Source organism: Melospiza georgiana, chromosome 29 (assembly GCF_028018845.1).
Source record: "Melospiza georgiana isolate bMelGeo1 chromosome 29, bMelGeo1.pri, whole genome shotgun sequence".
Taxonomy (NCBI): domain Eukaryota; kingdom Metazoa; phylum Chordata; class Aves; order Passeriformes; family Passerellidae; genus Melospiza; species Melospiza georgiana.
Genome location: NC_080458.1, coordinates 5,682,882 through 5,699,379, shown reverse-complemented (window position 1 = coordinate 5,699,379; position 16,498 = coordinate 5,682,882). Strand labels below are relative to the sequence as shown.

The following is a 16,498-nucleotide window of genomic DNA, read 5'->3' as shown; positions in this document are numbered from 1 at the left end:
CCACTCAGTGTCTGACCCAGCCCCAAGACCAGAGCCCCATCCTGTGCCCCCAAGCTGTGGGGTTGGGGTGCAGCATCTGCCCCACCAAGGGTGTTCCTGCACCCCCAAACTGCCCTGGGCATGGCACTGCCTGGTTTGTGCCATCCCGAGTGGGAGAGGAGGAATTTGGATCACAAACCTCCCTCCACAGTGCCCAGCAACACCCAGAGCCTGATTTTTTGAGAGATGAAGGCCAAGCAGCCCAAGGGGCTGAGCAGGGCACAGACCTGAGGGAGGGGAGGAACAATTTGGATTGGAGATCAGCCACTCCTTCAGAGCAGTTTTGCAAACCCAGCTGTAAATTTTTTACCAATTTTAAATTAGCGATGGCTAAACTGGGTTTTACTGGGAAAGGCTGCTCACACTAACTTTGGGTCCCCCATCCCATTAACTCCTCTGGAGCATCCCCTGGAGGGTTTTCATGGCCACTGGGTGGATTCCTCAACCCCAACAAGCCCCAAAAATCCCTTCCCCTTCCACCAAAGCCGCTGTTGGGAGCACAGGGATGTGCAGAAATCCTCAGAGCTGGGTTTGTGCCGTGCAAGGAACTGGAGAACGCGGAGAAAGTTCATCCTTGTGTGGATGCTGATCTCAGTCACGCGCTGGGGTCAGGCCTTTGCTGGGGGAAGGTGACAGAGGGACCATAAATCTCCCAAAGGCCTTGAGCTGCTGGAGGAACTCTTGGTGGGAAAAGAAAAGCGGAGCATCAGCAGTTCTGGGGACAGGATGCTGGCTCAGGGCTGGGAGCAGGATGTCCCCAGGAGAAGCCCATGACCAGGATGTGGGGTTATCACAAAGCCACTTCCAGGGGTCCCTGATGGGGGGAAAAAAACCACGAAATTCCTCAGAATTCCTTCTGCAGGGATGTTCCTTTTTATCCCACTGGGAATAATCCAAATCCAGGCTCCAGCAGGGTCAGAATTCCCTGCTCAGGAATTCCCTGCTCTGCTCCTGTGACACCCCCAGGCTGAGATCTGCACCCCACCACCTTCATTCCCTCATCCCAAATTCCCCCTGAGCTTCCTTTTGTTAATTCCCTCCCATTCCCAATGAAGAAATGGATGATAAACCCAAAACCAGCCACTCACCAGGGCAAAAATATATTCAAGACATTTCAATGTGTAAAATTTGGTATTTCACCTAATAAACTTGATTTTTTAACTGTCTGAATTTCTCTGCACTTTTGTCCGTAAACTTAAGGGCCAGAGTGGCCTCCAATAAATTGTTCTCACCTCCACGGGAAATTCTTCCTTGTGTTGAGGTGGAATTTCTTGTGGTTTCATTTATGGAACTGTTGTTCCTTGTCCTGTCACACCACTGAAAAGTTTGGCACCATCCTCTTGGCACCCACTTTGAGATATTTTTATGGATTGATGAGATTCCCTTACAAATGAGATATTTGTATGGATATCTGAGATATTTTTATGGATTGACGAGATCCCCTCTCAAATGAGAAATCTGAGATATTTTTGTGAATTTAAGAGATCCCCTCTGAGATATCTGAGGTATTTTTGTGGATTGATGAGATCCCCTCTCAAATGAGAAATTTCAGATATTTTTAGGGATTGTTGAGATCCCCTCTGAGATAATTGAGATATTTTTATGGATTAAAAAGATCCCCACTCAAATGAGATATTTATATGGATACCTGAGATATTTTATGGATTGAGATCCCCTCTCAAATGAGAAATCTGAGATATTTTTATGGACAAGATCCCCCCTCAAATGATTTATATGGATACCTGCTCCTCAGGCATTCCTGTGAGGAAAACACTTTATAAAAAAAAACCAGCTACAAGGGATCAATGTTTTCCATTTTATTATTCTAAATAAAAACCACACTTTGTGCTGAACAATGGAGTAGAAAAGAACCCGATGTACAACGATTTTAGACATCTACGATTCGGGGGAGGGCAGGGGGGGAAAAGTTTACAAAATATACAAAACTTTACAGCAAATAGATAGTAAACACTTAAATAGCAGGAGGTCAGTACCTACGATTAACTTAACAAAAAAAAGGTTAGACAGCAAATCCAACTCTTGTTCTTTCTTTCCTTTTCTTTCTTCCGCTCAATTTCTCTGCTGACAGACCTGGATCCACTGAGAACAGGGGGAAAAAAAGTGAATTTTGTGTTTGGGGTTGGGAGTGATCACTTGGAGATCGGAGATTCTCTGTTTGGGGAAGGCTCCATGACCTGGATGCTGCCAGAATTTCCCCCTCTCCTACCCCAGGGATCCCAAAGCACTTTGCAAACACCAGGGGAGGTAGGTCGGTGTCCCCGGAGCCACCAAGGGCAGTGGGGACAGCAGAAAGCCACGTTTTGCCCATGGAACGAAATCCAAATTGGTTTTGGCTCTCCCCACACTGAGCTGGAGCAGGCTGGGGACAGGGGTGACATCCCTGCCCACCCCAAGGGCTCAGCAACAGCCAGGACCCCCATTCAGGGCTCTGAAACCTCAGGGAATCACCCCCAGGAGCAGCAGCAGGGTCAGACCCACCCCTGCAGCCCCTCCAGGGCAGATTTGGGGTGCTCCAGGTGGCAATGATCTGTTTTTAACCCAAGAAATTCCCTGGATCAGAACCAGCAGCAATGGGGGATTCCTGCTTTCCCCACCAAAACCAGAATGATCTGGTTTTAACCCAAAAAATTCCCTAGATTTGGGGTGTTCCAGGTGGGAATGATCTGTTTTTAACCCGAAAAATTCCCTGGATTTGGGGTGTTCCAGGTGGGAATGATCTGTTTGAACCCAAAGAAACAGAAATTCCCTGGATCAGAACCAGCAGCAATGGGGGATTCCTGCTTTCCCCACCAAAACCAGAATAATCTGGTTTTAACCCAAGAAATTCCCTGGATTTGGGGTGTTCCAGGTGGGAATGATCTGTTTTTAACCCAAGAAATTCCCTGGATTTGGGGTATTCCAGGTGGGAATGATCTGTTTTTAGCCAAAAAAATTCCCTGGATTTGGGGTGTTCCAGGTGGGAATGATCTGTTTTTAACCCAAGAAATTCCCTGGATTTGGGGTGCTCCAGGTGGGAACGATCTGTTTTTAACCCAAAAAATTCCCTGGATTTGGGGTGTTCCAGGTGGGAATGATCTGTTTTTAACCCCAAAAATCCAGAAATTCCCTGGATCAGAACCAGCAGCAATGGGGGATTCCTGCTTTCCCCACCAAAACCAGAATGATCTGGCTTTAACCCAAAAAATTCCCTGGATTTGGGGTGTTCCAGGTGGGAATGATCTGTTTTTAACCCAAGAAATTCCCTGGATCAGAACCAGCAGCAATGGGGGATTCCTGCTTTCCCCCTCCAGGCAGGAGCAAGGGCTGGCTGTGCCTGTTTGGGTGTAAAATCTTCACTTTTTGGTTTATGCGCACAAAAAGGCTTCTGCTTTTTCAGCAGGCCCTCCCTGAAGCCCAGCACGGCTTCTGGAACGTTCCAGGAGGGTCTCAAGGCTCTCCCAGCCTCCACAGCCACCTCCAGAGCAGCGCAGGTCGCGTCCATCCCTGTCCCCAGTTTGTCCCCAGTTTGTCCCCAGCCATGAGGGGGTGTCTGGGTGACCCCCAATGGTCCCCCCCAGCCTCACCCACCCCAAAATCCCACGACAGGAACCCAGAGAGCAGCTCGGGGGCGCCCACAGCAAAGCCCCACCACTCCCAAAATTCCCCCATTTCTCTTGTAAAACCTCAACACAGCCCCACAGCGACGCCAGGCCCGCGAGGCCGGAGTTCAAAACTCAAGAGCTGCAGCAACCCAGAGCTGAATTTGGCTCTGGGCGCCTCCTTCCCACCCTCCAAATCCAGGCTCCAGGCACCCTCCCCTGCTCCTGGAGGTAGCTCAGTACCACGGGAGGTACCACCCTCATTTTACAGATGAGGAAACTGAGGCAAAAGAGGTGAAGTGACTTGCCCAAGGCCACGGTGGAGCTGGGAGAGAGAAACCCTGGCGTGGCTCTGAGCTCTCTCTGAGATGGCCCTTCCTGGGTGTCTGTCCCTTCCCTGTGTCCCTTCACAGCAGGGTGAGTTTCCAGGGTTTGCAAATCACTAGCTTAGTTTTAGTTTTTTTAGTTTTTTTTAGTTTTAGTTTTGTAACAGCAAAACTGGACAGAAGCGCAGGAGCTGATCCAGGCTGGAAAAAGCCCCGAGCACTTCTTTGTTTGTGAGGTAGAATTGAGTTACCCGAGGGCAATCCCAGCTTGGAAAGATCTGTTTGTTCCTTCCCCACCTCTGCCCCCACACAAAAAAAAAGCTGGAAAACAACAGGGAGAAGCCAAGCCATGCCCTTCCCTGCGTTAACACTGCTGGCACCTCGCTGGGGTGGCCAGGAGAGACCCCAGGAGTGACCCCAGGAATGGGCAGGAGAGACCCCCAGGAATGGCCAGGAAACACCAAGGAATGGGCAGGAGAGACCCCAGGAATGGGCAGGAGAGACCCCCAGGAATGGGCAGGAGAGACCTCAGGAGAGATCCCAGGAGTGGGCAGGAGAGACCCCCATGCTGAGGTGGACCTGACACAGGGCCAAGAGAGACCCCCCCATGCCCAGCAGAGCCCCCCACACCCAGGAGAGCCCCTCCATGTCCAGGGGAGCCCCTCCACAGCCAGGGGAGCCCCTCCATGTCCAGGGGAGCCCCTCCATGTCCAGGGGAGCCCCTCCATGCCCAAGAGAGACCTCCAAACCCAGGAGAGCCCCTCCATGCCCAGAGAAGCCCCTCTATGCCCAGGGGAGCCTCTGCACACCCAGGGGAGCCTCTCCATGCCCAGGAGAGCTCCTCAAACCCAGGAGAGCCCCTCCTATACCCAGGAAAGCCCCTCCATGCCCACTCCATTCCCAGCAGAGCCCCCCACACCCAGGGGAGCCCCTTCATACCCAGGGGAGCATCTCCACAGGCCAGGAGAGCCTCCCACGCCCAGGAGAGCCCCTCCATGGCCCCCCACACCCAGAAGAGCCCCTCCACGCCCACTCCATGCCCAGGGGAGCCCCCCAAACCCAGGGAAGACCCCCTCAGAAGTGCCCAGCCATCGCCGTGGCTCCCACTCCACGAACAAACAAACTCACATCACTCCAAGCACACGGGGTTTGCCACAGGAACACGTCCAGGGTGTGGGAGGAGAAGGGTCCTCCCTCCTCCTCCTCCTCCTCCTCCTTCCAGGGAGTTAAGGCAACAGCTTCATCCTGACTCACCTGCCCAGGGCACTGCCAGGACAGTCCTGGCTCTCTGTGGCCGCCACAAATCACCCCGAAAAGGAGCAGGGAGGCTTCCTCCCCTCCCTCTCCAATCCTGCAGGAGATCTCCGTGCTCGCACAGCCACCTCTACCTCTGCACGGAGGTCCTGGGGCTCCTTCAGCTCCTCCTCTCCAAGGTGTCAGGGCACAGCAGAGCAAACGTGGGAATGTGTGAATTCCCTGCTCCTGATCCCTCCTTGTTTGTGAATTCCCTGCTCCTGATCCCTCCTTGTTTGTGAATCTCCTGCTCCTTGATCCCTGCTGGGATCCCTCCTTGTTTACACACACTCAGGTGCTTCCTGCTCCTCTCCCCAGAGCACACTTTGCTCCTCTCCTGGCAGTAGCAGCAGAGCACCAGGGATGCCCAGAATGTCTTTTTTTCTTTCCTTTTTTTTTTTTTTTTTCCTCTTTTTCCTTCTCTTTTGTTCCTTTCCTTTCGAGTCCAGCGCCTGCTCTGGCTCTTGTCCCTCTCCACTGAGGTCAGGTGTGAAAATCTTAGCAGCATCAGTTTGTGGACAAGCTTAGCCTGGTCAAGTGGGCTAAAAGGTTTTAAAAAAAAAATAGAATCTAGGCTCAAAAACTAGTGAGAAATGCTAATAGCACAGATGGCCTCTAACAGGACCAGAGGTAAGTAAACACGACAGACTCCTTGAAACAGTGATGTACCTCACGTGCTGTTAATTTGTACAACTCCACCAATCTAAAAAGCCCTAGGAAGGCCCAAAAATAATAATTAAAAAAAAAAAAATAAAATCAAACCAAAACCAAAATTCCATCCATGATGCCTGACCATTAAATAAAACGAAACGACTTGCTTTTTTTTTTTTTCCTTTCCTTTCCTTTTTCCTCCTCCATCTCTTCTTCCCCATCAGCTATCCGTGTTTTTCTCAGCCTCTTTGGAATGGATGATGTACATGAAAGTCTGCTCGATGGTGAAGTCGGGCGGGAGGCTGCCCTTGTGCACCCCTATGTGCTTGCTCATCAGGTTGAGCGTGGAGCTGTAGTGGCCACACACCGTGCAGCGATACATCAGGGCCCCCGAGTGTGTCCTCAGGTGACACTTGATGGTGGAACGCCCTCGGAAGAACTTGTGGCACACCTTGCACTGGTAGGGCTTCTCCCCGGTGTGGATGCGCCGGTGGTAGTTGAACTCGCTGGTGTGGGCAAACCTCTTGCCACAAACCTTGCAGCTGTACTTGCTGTTCCCCGGCTGGCTCTGCAGAGCCAGATCCTCGCTCAAAAACTCCTCGGGCAGCTTCCTCTTGGGCAGCCCCTGCGGCTGCAGGCGCTCCCCAAACCCTGCCCTGATGTCCAGGCTGCCCCCACATTTGTGCTGGCTGACGTGGTAGCGGTAAGCGGCTTCCAGCTTGAAGCTCTGGCTGCAGAAGTGGCACTGGAAAAGAGCCTCCTCCACGTGCTGGTGCACGGCCAGGTGCTTCTCCAGGAGCTGCCTGTCCACAAAGCTGCTGGCACACACTGAGCAGGAGAAGACAGAGATGCCCAGGTGGGACAGGGCGTGCCACAGCAGGCTGCAGAGGCTCAGGTGCCGCTGGTCGCACACGCCGCACGTTTGGCTCTTCAGGTTCACGTGCTCCAGCAGGTGGTTCCGCACCGTGTGGAAATCTTTGGCCAAGGGCTTCCCGCAGGCAGCACAGGCCAGCTCAGGGCCGGGCCCTCCCCCAAAAACAGCCACTTTCCCCGGGAGGGGGTCACTGGGGTGGACGATGACGTTGTTGTCGAAGACCCCGTCCCGCCGGTGCAGCGTCAGCTGCCACTGGGTGAAGAACTTGGTCTCGCACATGTCACAGGAGAAGAGGAAGATGCCAATGTGGGACAGCACGTGGGTCACCCTGGAGTTACGGTCCTGGAAGTGGGTCTCGCACACCTTGCAGTTCCCTGTGAGCAGGTCCACGTGGTCCCGGGCGTGCTGGCGGATCAGCTGGATGTTGGGTTCCAGAACCTTCTTGCACACCTGGCAGGGCATGGCCTTGCTGTCCCGGCTGTCGCTCTCAAAGGCCAGCTCCTCCTCGCTGTCATCACTGAGCTCAATCACCTCTTCAGATGGCACCAGCTCTTCTCCAGCATCCTCAAAATGCAGCTCGGCCTCCCCCAAATCCTCCAGCTGGAGCTCATCCATCTGCTCGAATCCCTGCTCTTTGGAGTGGTCGCTGTTGCTGGGGCAGGAATTGCTCCCCGTGGAGACATCCAGGGAGGGGTCAGTGGGGAAGAAGCCACCCTTGCTGTAGTCACCATTGCTCTGGGCCTTGAACTGAGGGCAGGAGCTGCCAGTGGTTTGTGCCACGGCATTCCCACCAGGCTGAGCCCCCAGACCCGTGACTGGTGTGAATTGTCCTCCATCAGACTCCTGCTCTGTCTTGGGAGGCTGCTGCGGGTGCATCAGGGGAAGAGCCTGGCTGGCCTCACCCACAGCACTCCTCTCATCCTCTTTGTAGCTTCCCACCACGTCCCCGTGCAGGAGATAACTCCTCTCGGGGCCAAAATGCTCCACACCACCCCGGATGTCCCCCAAAGGGTGGCCCTGCTCCGAGGAGGTGCTGCTCAGCACCCCAGCCCTGCCTTCCCCCACCGACAGAGCAGGCTGCTTGGTGATGGCCGAGCTCTCCAGGTCAGGGAAGGTGGAGTGACAAGCCTGCAGCAGGTCCTCCATGCCCAACCTCTCCGCCACCTCGTAGATCACCCCCACGTTGATGAGGTCGGTGAAGAGCTCCGAGGTGTACACAAAGCTCAGGATCTTCTCAAAGTTGGCCGGCGTGATGAAATCCACCACGTAGGTCCTGGCAGCGTCCAGCCCCGTGTTGAGGAAGAGGTTCTGGAAGTAGCCAGCAGCACAGGCCAGCACGGCCTTGTGGGCAGCGAAGGAGCGGGAGCCCACCAGGATGGTGACGTCGCACATGGTCTCGGAGAGGCGGCACTTGTTGAGTTCCTTCAGCAGGTTGTTGGGGTGGTTGGTGCTGTGCAGCTTGATCCTCATGCCCATCTTAGCAGCTGCTTCAAGAGCCCTTTCTGCTCGTCAGCTCGGCCTTCACGCTCTCATCCGCGGCGGGAGCAGGAATTGGCAGGGCAAGGGGCTCTGCAGAGGGGAAGTGTTAAAAAAAAATGTTATTTAACAATCAAAGCAATGTCATTCTGGTCACTTTGCACCCTTCTGGGGAGCCACAGAGCAGCTGCTCAGCTGGAGATGGACTAACCCTGTCCTGTCACCTCAGTTTTGGGAAGCAAAAAGCTGGATGTGCAAAGCAGCAAAGTCAAAACAAAAAGGCTCTCAGAGGCAGCCTGAAGGTCTCACTGCTACAGGGGCAGGGACAGAGATCCTGCTGACCCTGAGACCAAACCAGAGCCTGTTCCTGACATCTCCCTCCTCCTGAGCTGGGGATGAGGCTCCTCTCCAGGGAGATGTCACACACCAGTTGGATTCAACTCCAGGTCTCCTCCAGCTGCAGCCACTTCATTCATTCACTTCAGATTCCAACTGGACCCACAAGGAGACTTCAGGCTCCCAGGTGGGACTCTCTGCATTCCAGCCTCTGGATTTCCCTGGGATGGATTCCCCTGGATGGATTCTCCTGGGATGGATTCCCCTCGATGGATTTCCCTGGATGGATTCCCCTGGATAGATTTCCCTGGGATGGATTCTCCTGGATGGATTCCCCTGGATGGATTCCCCTGGATGGATTCCCCTGGGATGGATTCCCCTCGATGGATTTCCCTGGATGGATTCCCCTCGATGGATTTCCCTGGATGGATTCCCCTGGATGGATTCTCCCTGGATGGATTCCCCTGGATGGATTTCCCTGGATGGATTCCCCTGGATGGATTCTCCTGGGATGGATTCCCCTGGATGGATTCTCCCTGGGATGGATTCCCCTGGATGGATTCTCCCTGGGATGGATTCCCCTGGATGGATTCCCCTGGATGGATTCTCCCTGGGATGGATTCCCCTGGATGGATTCCCCTGGATGGATTCTCCCTGGGATGGATTCCCCTGGATGGATTCCCCTGGATGGATTCCCCTGGATGGATTCCCTTGGGATGGATTCTCCTGGATGGATTCCCCTGGATGGATTCCCCTGGATGGATTCTCCTGGATGGATTCCCCTGGATGGATTCCCCTGGATGGATTCTCCTGGGATGGATTCTCCTGGATGGATTCCCCTGGGATGGATTTCCCTGGATGGATTCCCCTGGATGGATTCCCTTGGGATGGATTCCCCTGGATGGATTCTCCTGGATGGATTCCCCTGGGATTTCCCTGGATGGATTCCCTTGGGATGGATTCCCCTGGATAGATTCCCCTGGATGGATTTCCCTGGGATGGATTCCCCTGGATGGATTCTCCTGGGATGGATTTCCCTGGGATGGATTCCCCTGGATGGATTCCCCTGGGATGGATTCCCTTGGGATGGATTCCCCTGGATGGATTCTCCTGGGATGGATTCCCCTGGATGGATTCTCCTGGGATGGATTCCCCTGGATGGATTTCCCTGGATGGATTCTCCTGGGATGGATTTCCCTGATGGATTCTCCTGGATGGATTCTCCTGGATGGATTCCCCTGGGATGCATTCTCCCTGGATGGATTCTCCTGGATGGATTCTCCCGGGTGGATTCCCCTGGGATTTTTTGGCAGCACCTCTCAGATTCCTCAGCTGCCACCACCACACCTGTCCCACAGCACCGACCATTCCTCCCAGCTTGTCCCGCTGCCTTTGTCCCTCTGTCCTGCTCACGGACACCCCACCAGCTCTTGGGATTTCACGAACTTACCCAGGCAACTCTATCCTTAATTCCCCTATTCCTAATTCCCTGCATTTTCCCCGTCCTGAGAGAGGGAACAGCGAACCCAGAAGGCAGCAAAGAGAGGGAGTTTGGAGGGGTTGGAGCTGCCTCTGCCCCAGCTCCGGGAAAACCCAAAACCCATCCCCGGGGATGGGAGGGATGCGGGAAACACCACCGGCAGCTGAGGAGGAGGATGAAGATGGAGAGGAAGGCTCTGGAAACGCTGCCCAGCCGAAAAAACACCTGGGCAATTGGGGATCCCTGCGGAGGGGATGGGGCAGGAGGGGAAAGAACCGGAGGGAAGGGGGCAGCGGGAAGGGGGGATCCCGGAGCTGCTCCGGGAGAAACGGGAGGAGATGGAGGGGAGGGACAGCGGCGTCCCCGGTGGGCCCGGGGAGCGGGGCACGAAGGGACCCCGGAGGGAGCCACCAAAGGCGGCGGGAGGCCCCGGGGAGGGTCGGAGAGGGTCGGAGCGGGGCTGGCGCGGCTCGGGGGACCTGCGGGGGCCGGGGGTGGCGGGCGGGGGTCGCTCCTTACCCGCCCGGCGCCCCGCACCATCCCGGCCCGGCTCACACAAAGGCGCCGACCCGCCCCGCGCCCGCCCCGGCCCGCGCCGCCTTCCGGGAGCCGCCGCCGACAGCGCCCCCGTGCGGACAGGAGGAACCGGAGCGGGGGCGCCGGACGGACACACGGACACATGGACACGGAGATGGGGCGGGACACGCGGACACGGACACAGGGACACGGGGAGGGACACACGGACACGGGAAAGGACATACGGACACGGACAGACGGACACGGGGAGGGACACACGGACATGGACACGGACAGACGGACACGGGGAGGGACACACGGACATGGACACGGACACATGGACACGGGGAAGGACACACGGACACGGGGCGGGACACAAGGGCACACACGGACACGGGGAGGGACACATGAACACGGGGAGAGACACACGGACACACGGACAGGGGGAAGAACACACGGACACCGGTGTGGGACACACGGACACAGGGTGGGACACATTGACACGGATACGGGGAGGGACACACGGACACGGACACTGGTGTGGTATTTACACACTGACAAGAAGGGATATGGAGACGGACACGGGAGGGGACACGGCCAGGGGCACGGACACACGGACACGGACACACGGACACGGGAAGGGACACGGACAGCGGCACGGACACACGGACACGGGAAGGGACACGGACAGGGGCACGGACACACGGACACGGGAAGGGACATGGACAGGGGCACTTCTCCAGTTACGGGGCTGCCGTGGGGAAGGCACAGGGCGCTGTAGCCCAACAGCCCACGAACCCCGGCCCCGGTGGTCCCGTGGGCTCATCCCCGTGGGCTCATCCCCGCATCCCCATCCCCGCATCCCCATCCTGGCGGGTTATTCCCGCATCCCCGTCCCCCGGTCTGTCCCGAGCGGGTCCCGGAGGGCGCAGCCAAGACACGGAGCCGCATTTTGCGCGTGTCCCGCGCAGACACGGGTGGGTGTATAACGGGACACGTCCGGGTGTACACAGGTGCACGGACACGCGCTCGCGGGGCGGCACCGCCGCGCTCCCCACGGCTCCGTGGGCGCCGGGACGCTCCGGTCCCACCATCCCCGGGACACCGGGCACGGCCCCGTGCGGGGCTCGCTCCGCCGCTCACGCCGCCCGCAGCGGGGCCTCGCCGGGAGCGGGGGGTCCCGGGGAGCACCGGGGGCCCGGGCTGCCGTTCCCCCGCCCCGCCGCTCGTTTCCCCATGAGCCCCACGAAGAAATCGTGCATGTCTCCTGCGGAGAGACCGGCCGTCAGCGGCACCGGTACCGGCGCCGGCACCGACACCGGCACCGGGCGGGACTTACTCTTCTGCGGCGCCGCGGGGGGACCTGGAAAAGACCGAAATGGGTGAGTGAGCGCCGGGCGGACCGACCCCTTTCCCATCCGAGCCCTCCCGCCCCTCACCGGCGCCTTCCTCCCGCAGCAGCTCCAGCGCGGCGGCGGCGGCGGCGGCCCCGGGGCTGCCGCGGGGGCTCCACGGCAGCGGCTCCGGGCCGGGCATCCCCTGCGGGAATGAAGCAGGTGGGAAGGGGTCTGGGAGGTCCCGGGGATCCGGGATCCGCCCGTTGCTTCCCCCACCGACGGCCGTACCGGAGCGGGGCCCGGCGGGGCGGCGGGGGCGCGGCGGGCGAGGGCGAGCGGCAGCGCCAGGAGCAGCAGCACGGCGAGCACCGGCCGGTTCTTCATCCTCGGGGGGACGCGGGGGCAGCGATCAGCGACGGAGCTTCCCGGGGCTGTCCCGAGCCGGCCAACCCTCGATGGGGCGGCCCGGGATGGGTCTGGAAGCGAAGCGGGCTCTGGGGAGGGAAAGAGACGGGAGACGGGGGGACCGGGGGCGGCGGGACCCCCTCTCCGGTGTGGGGAGGAGGGATCGCGCCGCTTCCCTGGATGCCGGTGTCCCTTGGACCCCCGGGGGTGCGTTACAGGGTTGGGGAGGGTCCTTCCGGGCCGTGCGGGGGGACACGGCCCCGCTGTGGCCGCTCGTGTCCCCCCGCTCGTGGCCGCGGTGCCACCGTTGTGCGCTCGCACACGAGCCGTGCAACCGCGAGGGTGGGGCACGGACACGGCTCGGGCTCCGTCCTGCACGTTCACCCGGTCCCCTGACACACTCCCTGGCACACTGGCATCCCCTGGCACGCTCCCTGGCACACTGGCATCCCCTGGCGCGCTGGCATCCCCTGGCACGCTCCCTGGCACACACATGCTTGCCCACAGCTCGATTTGCTTCCAGAACCCCCACCAAACCCTCCGCAAATTCAAACAACACCCTCACCCCATCTCTCCCCCTTCCTGTGCCCCTCCCCAGCGCCATCCCAACCTCCTCTTCCTCCTCCTGCCTTCCCCGAAGCCCAGCGGGGTGAGCACAGGGCACAGGGAGCCTCGGGAAGCCCCCAGGGTTGTGGGGGACACAGGGACACAGACCTGCCGGTGGAGTCGAGGGATGAGGGACCCTCGGAGAAGGGACCTCTCGGGGCGTGGTGATGGATGGCAGCGATGGTGGTGGGCAGCGATGGTGGGCAGCGATGGTGGGCAGCTCCCCCGGCCCGGGCTCAGCCGGGAGATGAAATACTGGGGCAGCAGCTGCTGCACGGCGCTAAATAAGGGGCTCTGCCCATGGCACGGCGTGGGTGGGCAAGAGGAGAGCTGCCAATGGGGGCCGGGGGGAGGTGGTACCCCCACCCTGCAGCTTCACGCCCACGCAGCACTCGTGGCACACACGGAGTCACACAGCGGCACACGCGTGCCCACGCAGGGGTGGGGGTCAGCACACGGGCACCGTGCCCACGCAGGCACCCCAGAGTGGGGGGTCAGCACAGGGGCACTGTGCCCATGCAGGAACCCCAAAATCAGGGGTCAGCATATGGGCACCGTGCCCACGCAGGGACCCCAAAATGGGGGGTCAGCACACGGGCACCGTGCCCACGCAGGCACCCCAGAGTGGGGGGTCAGCACATGGGCACTGTCCCCATGTAGGAACCCCAAAATCAGGGGTCAGCATATGGGCACCGTGCCCACGCAGGGACCCCAAAATGGGGGGTCAGCACATGGGCACTGTGCCCATACAGGTACCCCAGAATCAGGGGTCAGCACATGGGCACCGTGCCCACCCCAGAGTGGGGGATCAGCACATGGGCACCGTGCCCACGCAGGGACCCCAAAATGGGGGGTCAGCACATGGGCACTGTGCCCATACAGGTACCCCAGAATCAGGGGTCAGCACACGGGCACCGTGCCCACCCCAGAGTGGGGGGTCAGCACATGGGCACCGTGCCCACCCCAGAGTGGGGGGTCAGCACACGGGCACCGTGCCCACCCTGGGGTGGGGGTCAGCACACGGGCACTGTGCCCATACAGGTACCCCAGAATGGGAGGTCAGCACATGGGCACCGTGCCCATGCTGGGGTGGTGTTGGGATCGGCAGGAGAAATGCGGCACACAACATGATTGATCAGGAAATCTCCAACTTTATTGATAGGTACTCATCTCTATATCGGTGTTAACGAGGCTCATACAAATTGCAAAGGCGAGCTCACCATTGGTTAGTTACTTATCAGCCAACTACGCCTACTTCTGCATTCTTGTGGATATTTTATTGAAACTATTCTTCATTTTTCTGCCAAAGATGTTCTCCCCTATCCTGTTGTTGCACCAAGGGCACAATGTCCTTGCCTGTCATTGGACACTGACTGCTGACTCCTAAACTTGTCCCCTTCCAGCTTAAGACGTGACCTTTCTCGGCAAACCAACTGTCCACAAAGATCTCCACAGGGTGGGGAGGTGGGCACCATGCCCACGCAGGCACCCCAGGGTGAGGGGTCAGCACGTGGGCACTGCACCCATGCAGCCCCCAGCCCCTCGTTGCGGGCGTCAGCAGATGGGCACCATGCCCACCCTGGGGTGGGGAGTCAGCACATGGGCACTGTGCCCACACAGGAACGCCGGGATGAGGGGTCAGCACATGGGCACCGTGCCCACCATGAGCATGCCCACGCAGCCCCCAGCCCCTCATTGTGGGGACGTCACCACGTGTCTGTTGGCACGTGTGGGGACACGCGTGGAGGAGTGGTCCCGGTCAGATTCTGGGTGGTGCAGACAGGATTTGGGGGTCTCGGGGGTGAAAGGGGATTGACCAGGCTCCCACACACGTGTTCATCTGCACACACGAGCACAGGTGTGCCCGCACACTCACACCCTGCCCCACTGCAGCACGCCCGGCCTGCCCACTCTCATGCCACGACCAAGGTGGAAGATGGGGAGGAAAATTTGGGGCAAAAGCAGGAAAGAGGGAAGGACTGGGCCAAAAATGACATCCAAGGACTCCATGTCGATCAACAGGCAGCGGTGACTGCTCCGGTGGCTGCGGCAGCCCCTCGGGAAAACAACTCACGTGGCAACACAGCCCGGGGCAGGGCAGCATCTGCAGCGCCGGCAACGTTAATTAAATCGGAGCCTGGCCAGAGACGGCCTAATTAATTAATAACACCTACTTGTGAGATGCCAAGTGCGACGCAGCTGTGAAGAGCCGCGCTGCCCCGGGCTTGTTTACGGCGAGGGGGAAGGTCCCTGGTGCTGGGACGTGACAGAGCGGGGGAGCTCTCGGTGCTGGGACACGGCCAGGCCACCAAAAGTGCCACCACCGTGCACACGCACGTGCCCCGCCAACGTGCAGGAGCTGCTCCGGGGCCCACCTGGGAGCTGGTGCTGATGGTGACGTGACGGGGAGTTGGCAGCTCCCCGAGGTAACGCGGGTGATGTGTGGGGACAGGATAAAAACCCTCGTCAAGAGCTTGATGAGTGCCGGGGGGGGAAAGGCAGAAAAGGGGGGGAGACCCTGTCGTGAAGGATGTGGGGTTCAGGGGGCTGCAGGAGTCGTGGCAGTCCTGAGGGTTCAGGGGAACTGGAGGATTGATGGGGATCTGGAGGGTTCTGGGGGCTGGGGGGGTCCCATGGATCATGGGGGGTTGAAGGAGTGATGGAGGTCCTGAAGGATCTGGGGGCTGCAGGAGTGGTGGGAGTCCTGAGGGTTCAGGGGGCTGGAGGGTTCTGGGGGGGGTCCCATGGATCCTGGGGGGTTGAAGGCCTGATGGAGCTCCTGAAGAACGTGGGGGCTGCAGGGCTGATGGGGTCCTGACGGTTCTGGGGGCTGGGGGACTGACAGGGGGTCTGCAGGTCCTGGGGGGTTGTAGTGCTGATGGAGCTCCTGAAGGACCTGGGGGCTGCAGGGCTGATGGGGTCCTGAGGGTTCTGGGGGCTGGGGGACTGACAGGGGGTCTGCAGGTCCTGAGAGCTGCAGGATTGGTGGGGGTCCAGAGAGTCCTGGGCACTGCAGGACTGATGGGGGTCCTGATGGGGGTCCTGATGGGGGTCCTGGGGGGTGCAGAACTGATGGAGGTCCTGCGGGTCCTGCAGCATCACTGGGGCTGTGCATAACCTCCCTCTATCCCATTCTCCATGTTCCTGGTCCCTAAACGCAGCTCCAGCACCCAGCCAGGGTGTCCTGCAGCAGGGTGGGGGGACCCTGGGCAGGGGCACAGGGACATCCAGAGCGGGCAGGAGTATGACAGGGACCTCACATGCAGCCACCCACGGCTGCCAAGAAATTGCCTCTGAGGCAGCGTGAGCCTGTGAGCCACTTGATGGGAAAAGTGGCCACAATTTGGAGCCTCTCCAATCACCACAAGCTGAGCGCTGGCTGCAATCAGGCATCAGGAAAAGTCAGGAAAGCGGGGGGCCAGGCTGAGGGGCTGCATCACCAGGCTGGGCTGTGCCCCCCACAGCTTGGGCATTGTCCCCTGAGGTCCCACCCCAAAATGAGGTGACACCACCCCGGCACCGACGCCTCAGCATCCTTTTAATGAGTTTGGAGCTGTGCC

General features: G+C 58.8%; 1 protein-coding gene across 1 annotated transcript; it reads right to left on the bottom strand.

The window, feature by feature from the left end:
* Window positions 1-5,008: 5,008 nt before the first annotated feature.
* ZBTB39 (zinc finger and BTB domain containing 39) lies at window positions 5,009-10,648 on the bottom strand. Its single transcript, XM_058042112.1, has 2 exons — window positions 10,594-10,648; window positions 5,009-8,351 (listed from the first exon to the last, which is right to left on the bottom strand). Exon 2 carries the CDS (start codon window positions 8,256-8,258, stop codon window positions 6,129-6,131), a length of 2,130 nt encoding a protein of 709 aa, XP_057898095.1. The 5' UTR covers window positions 8,259-8,351; window positions 10,594-10,648; the 3' UTR covers window positions 5,009-6,128.
* Window positions 10,649-16,498: the final 5,850 nt, after the last annotated feature.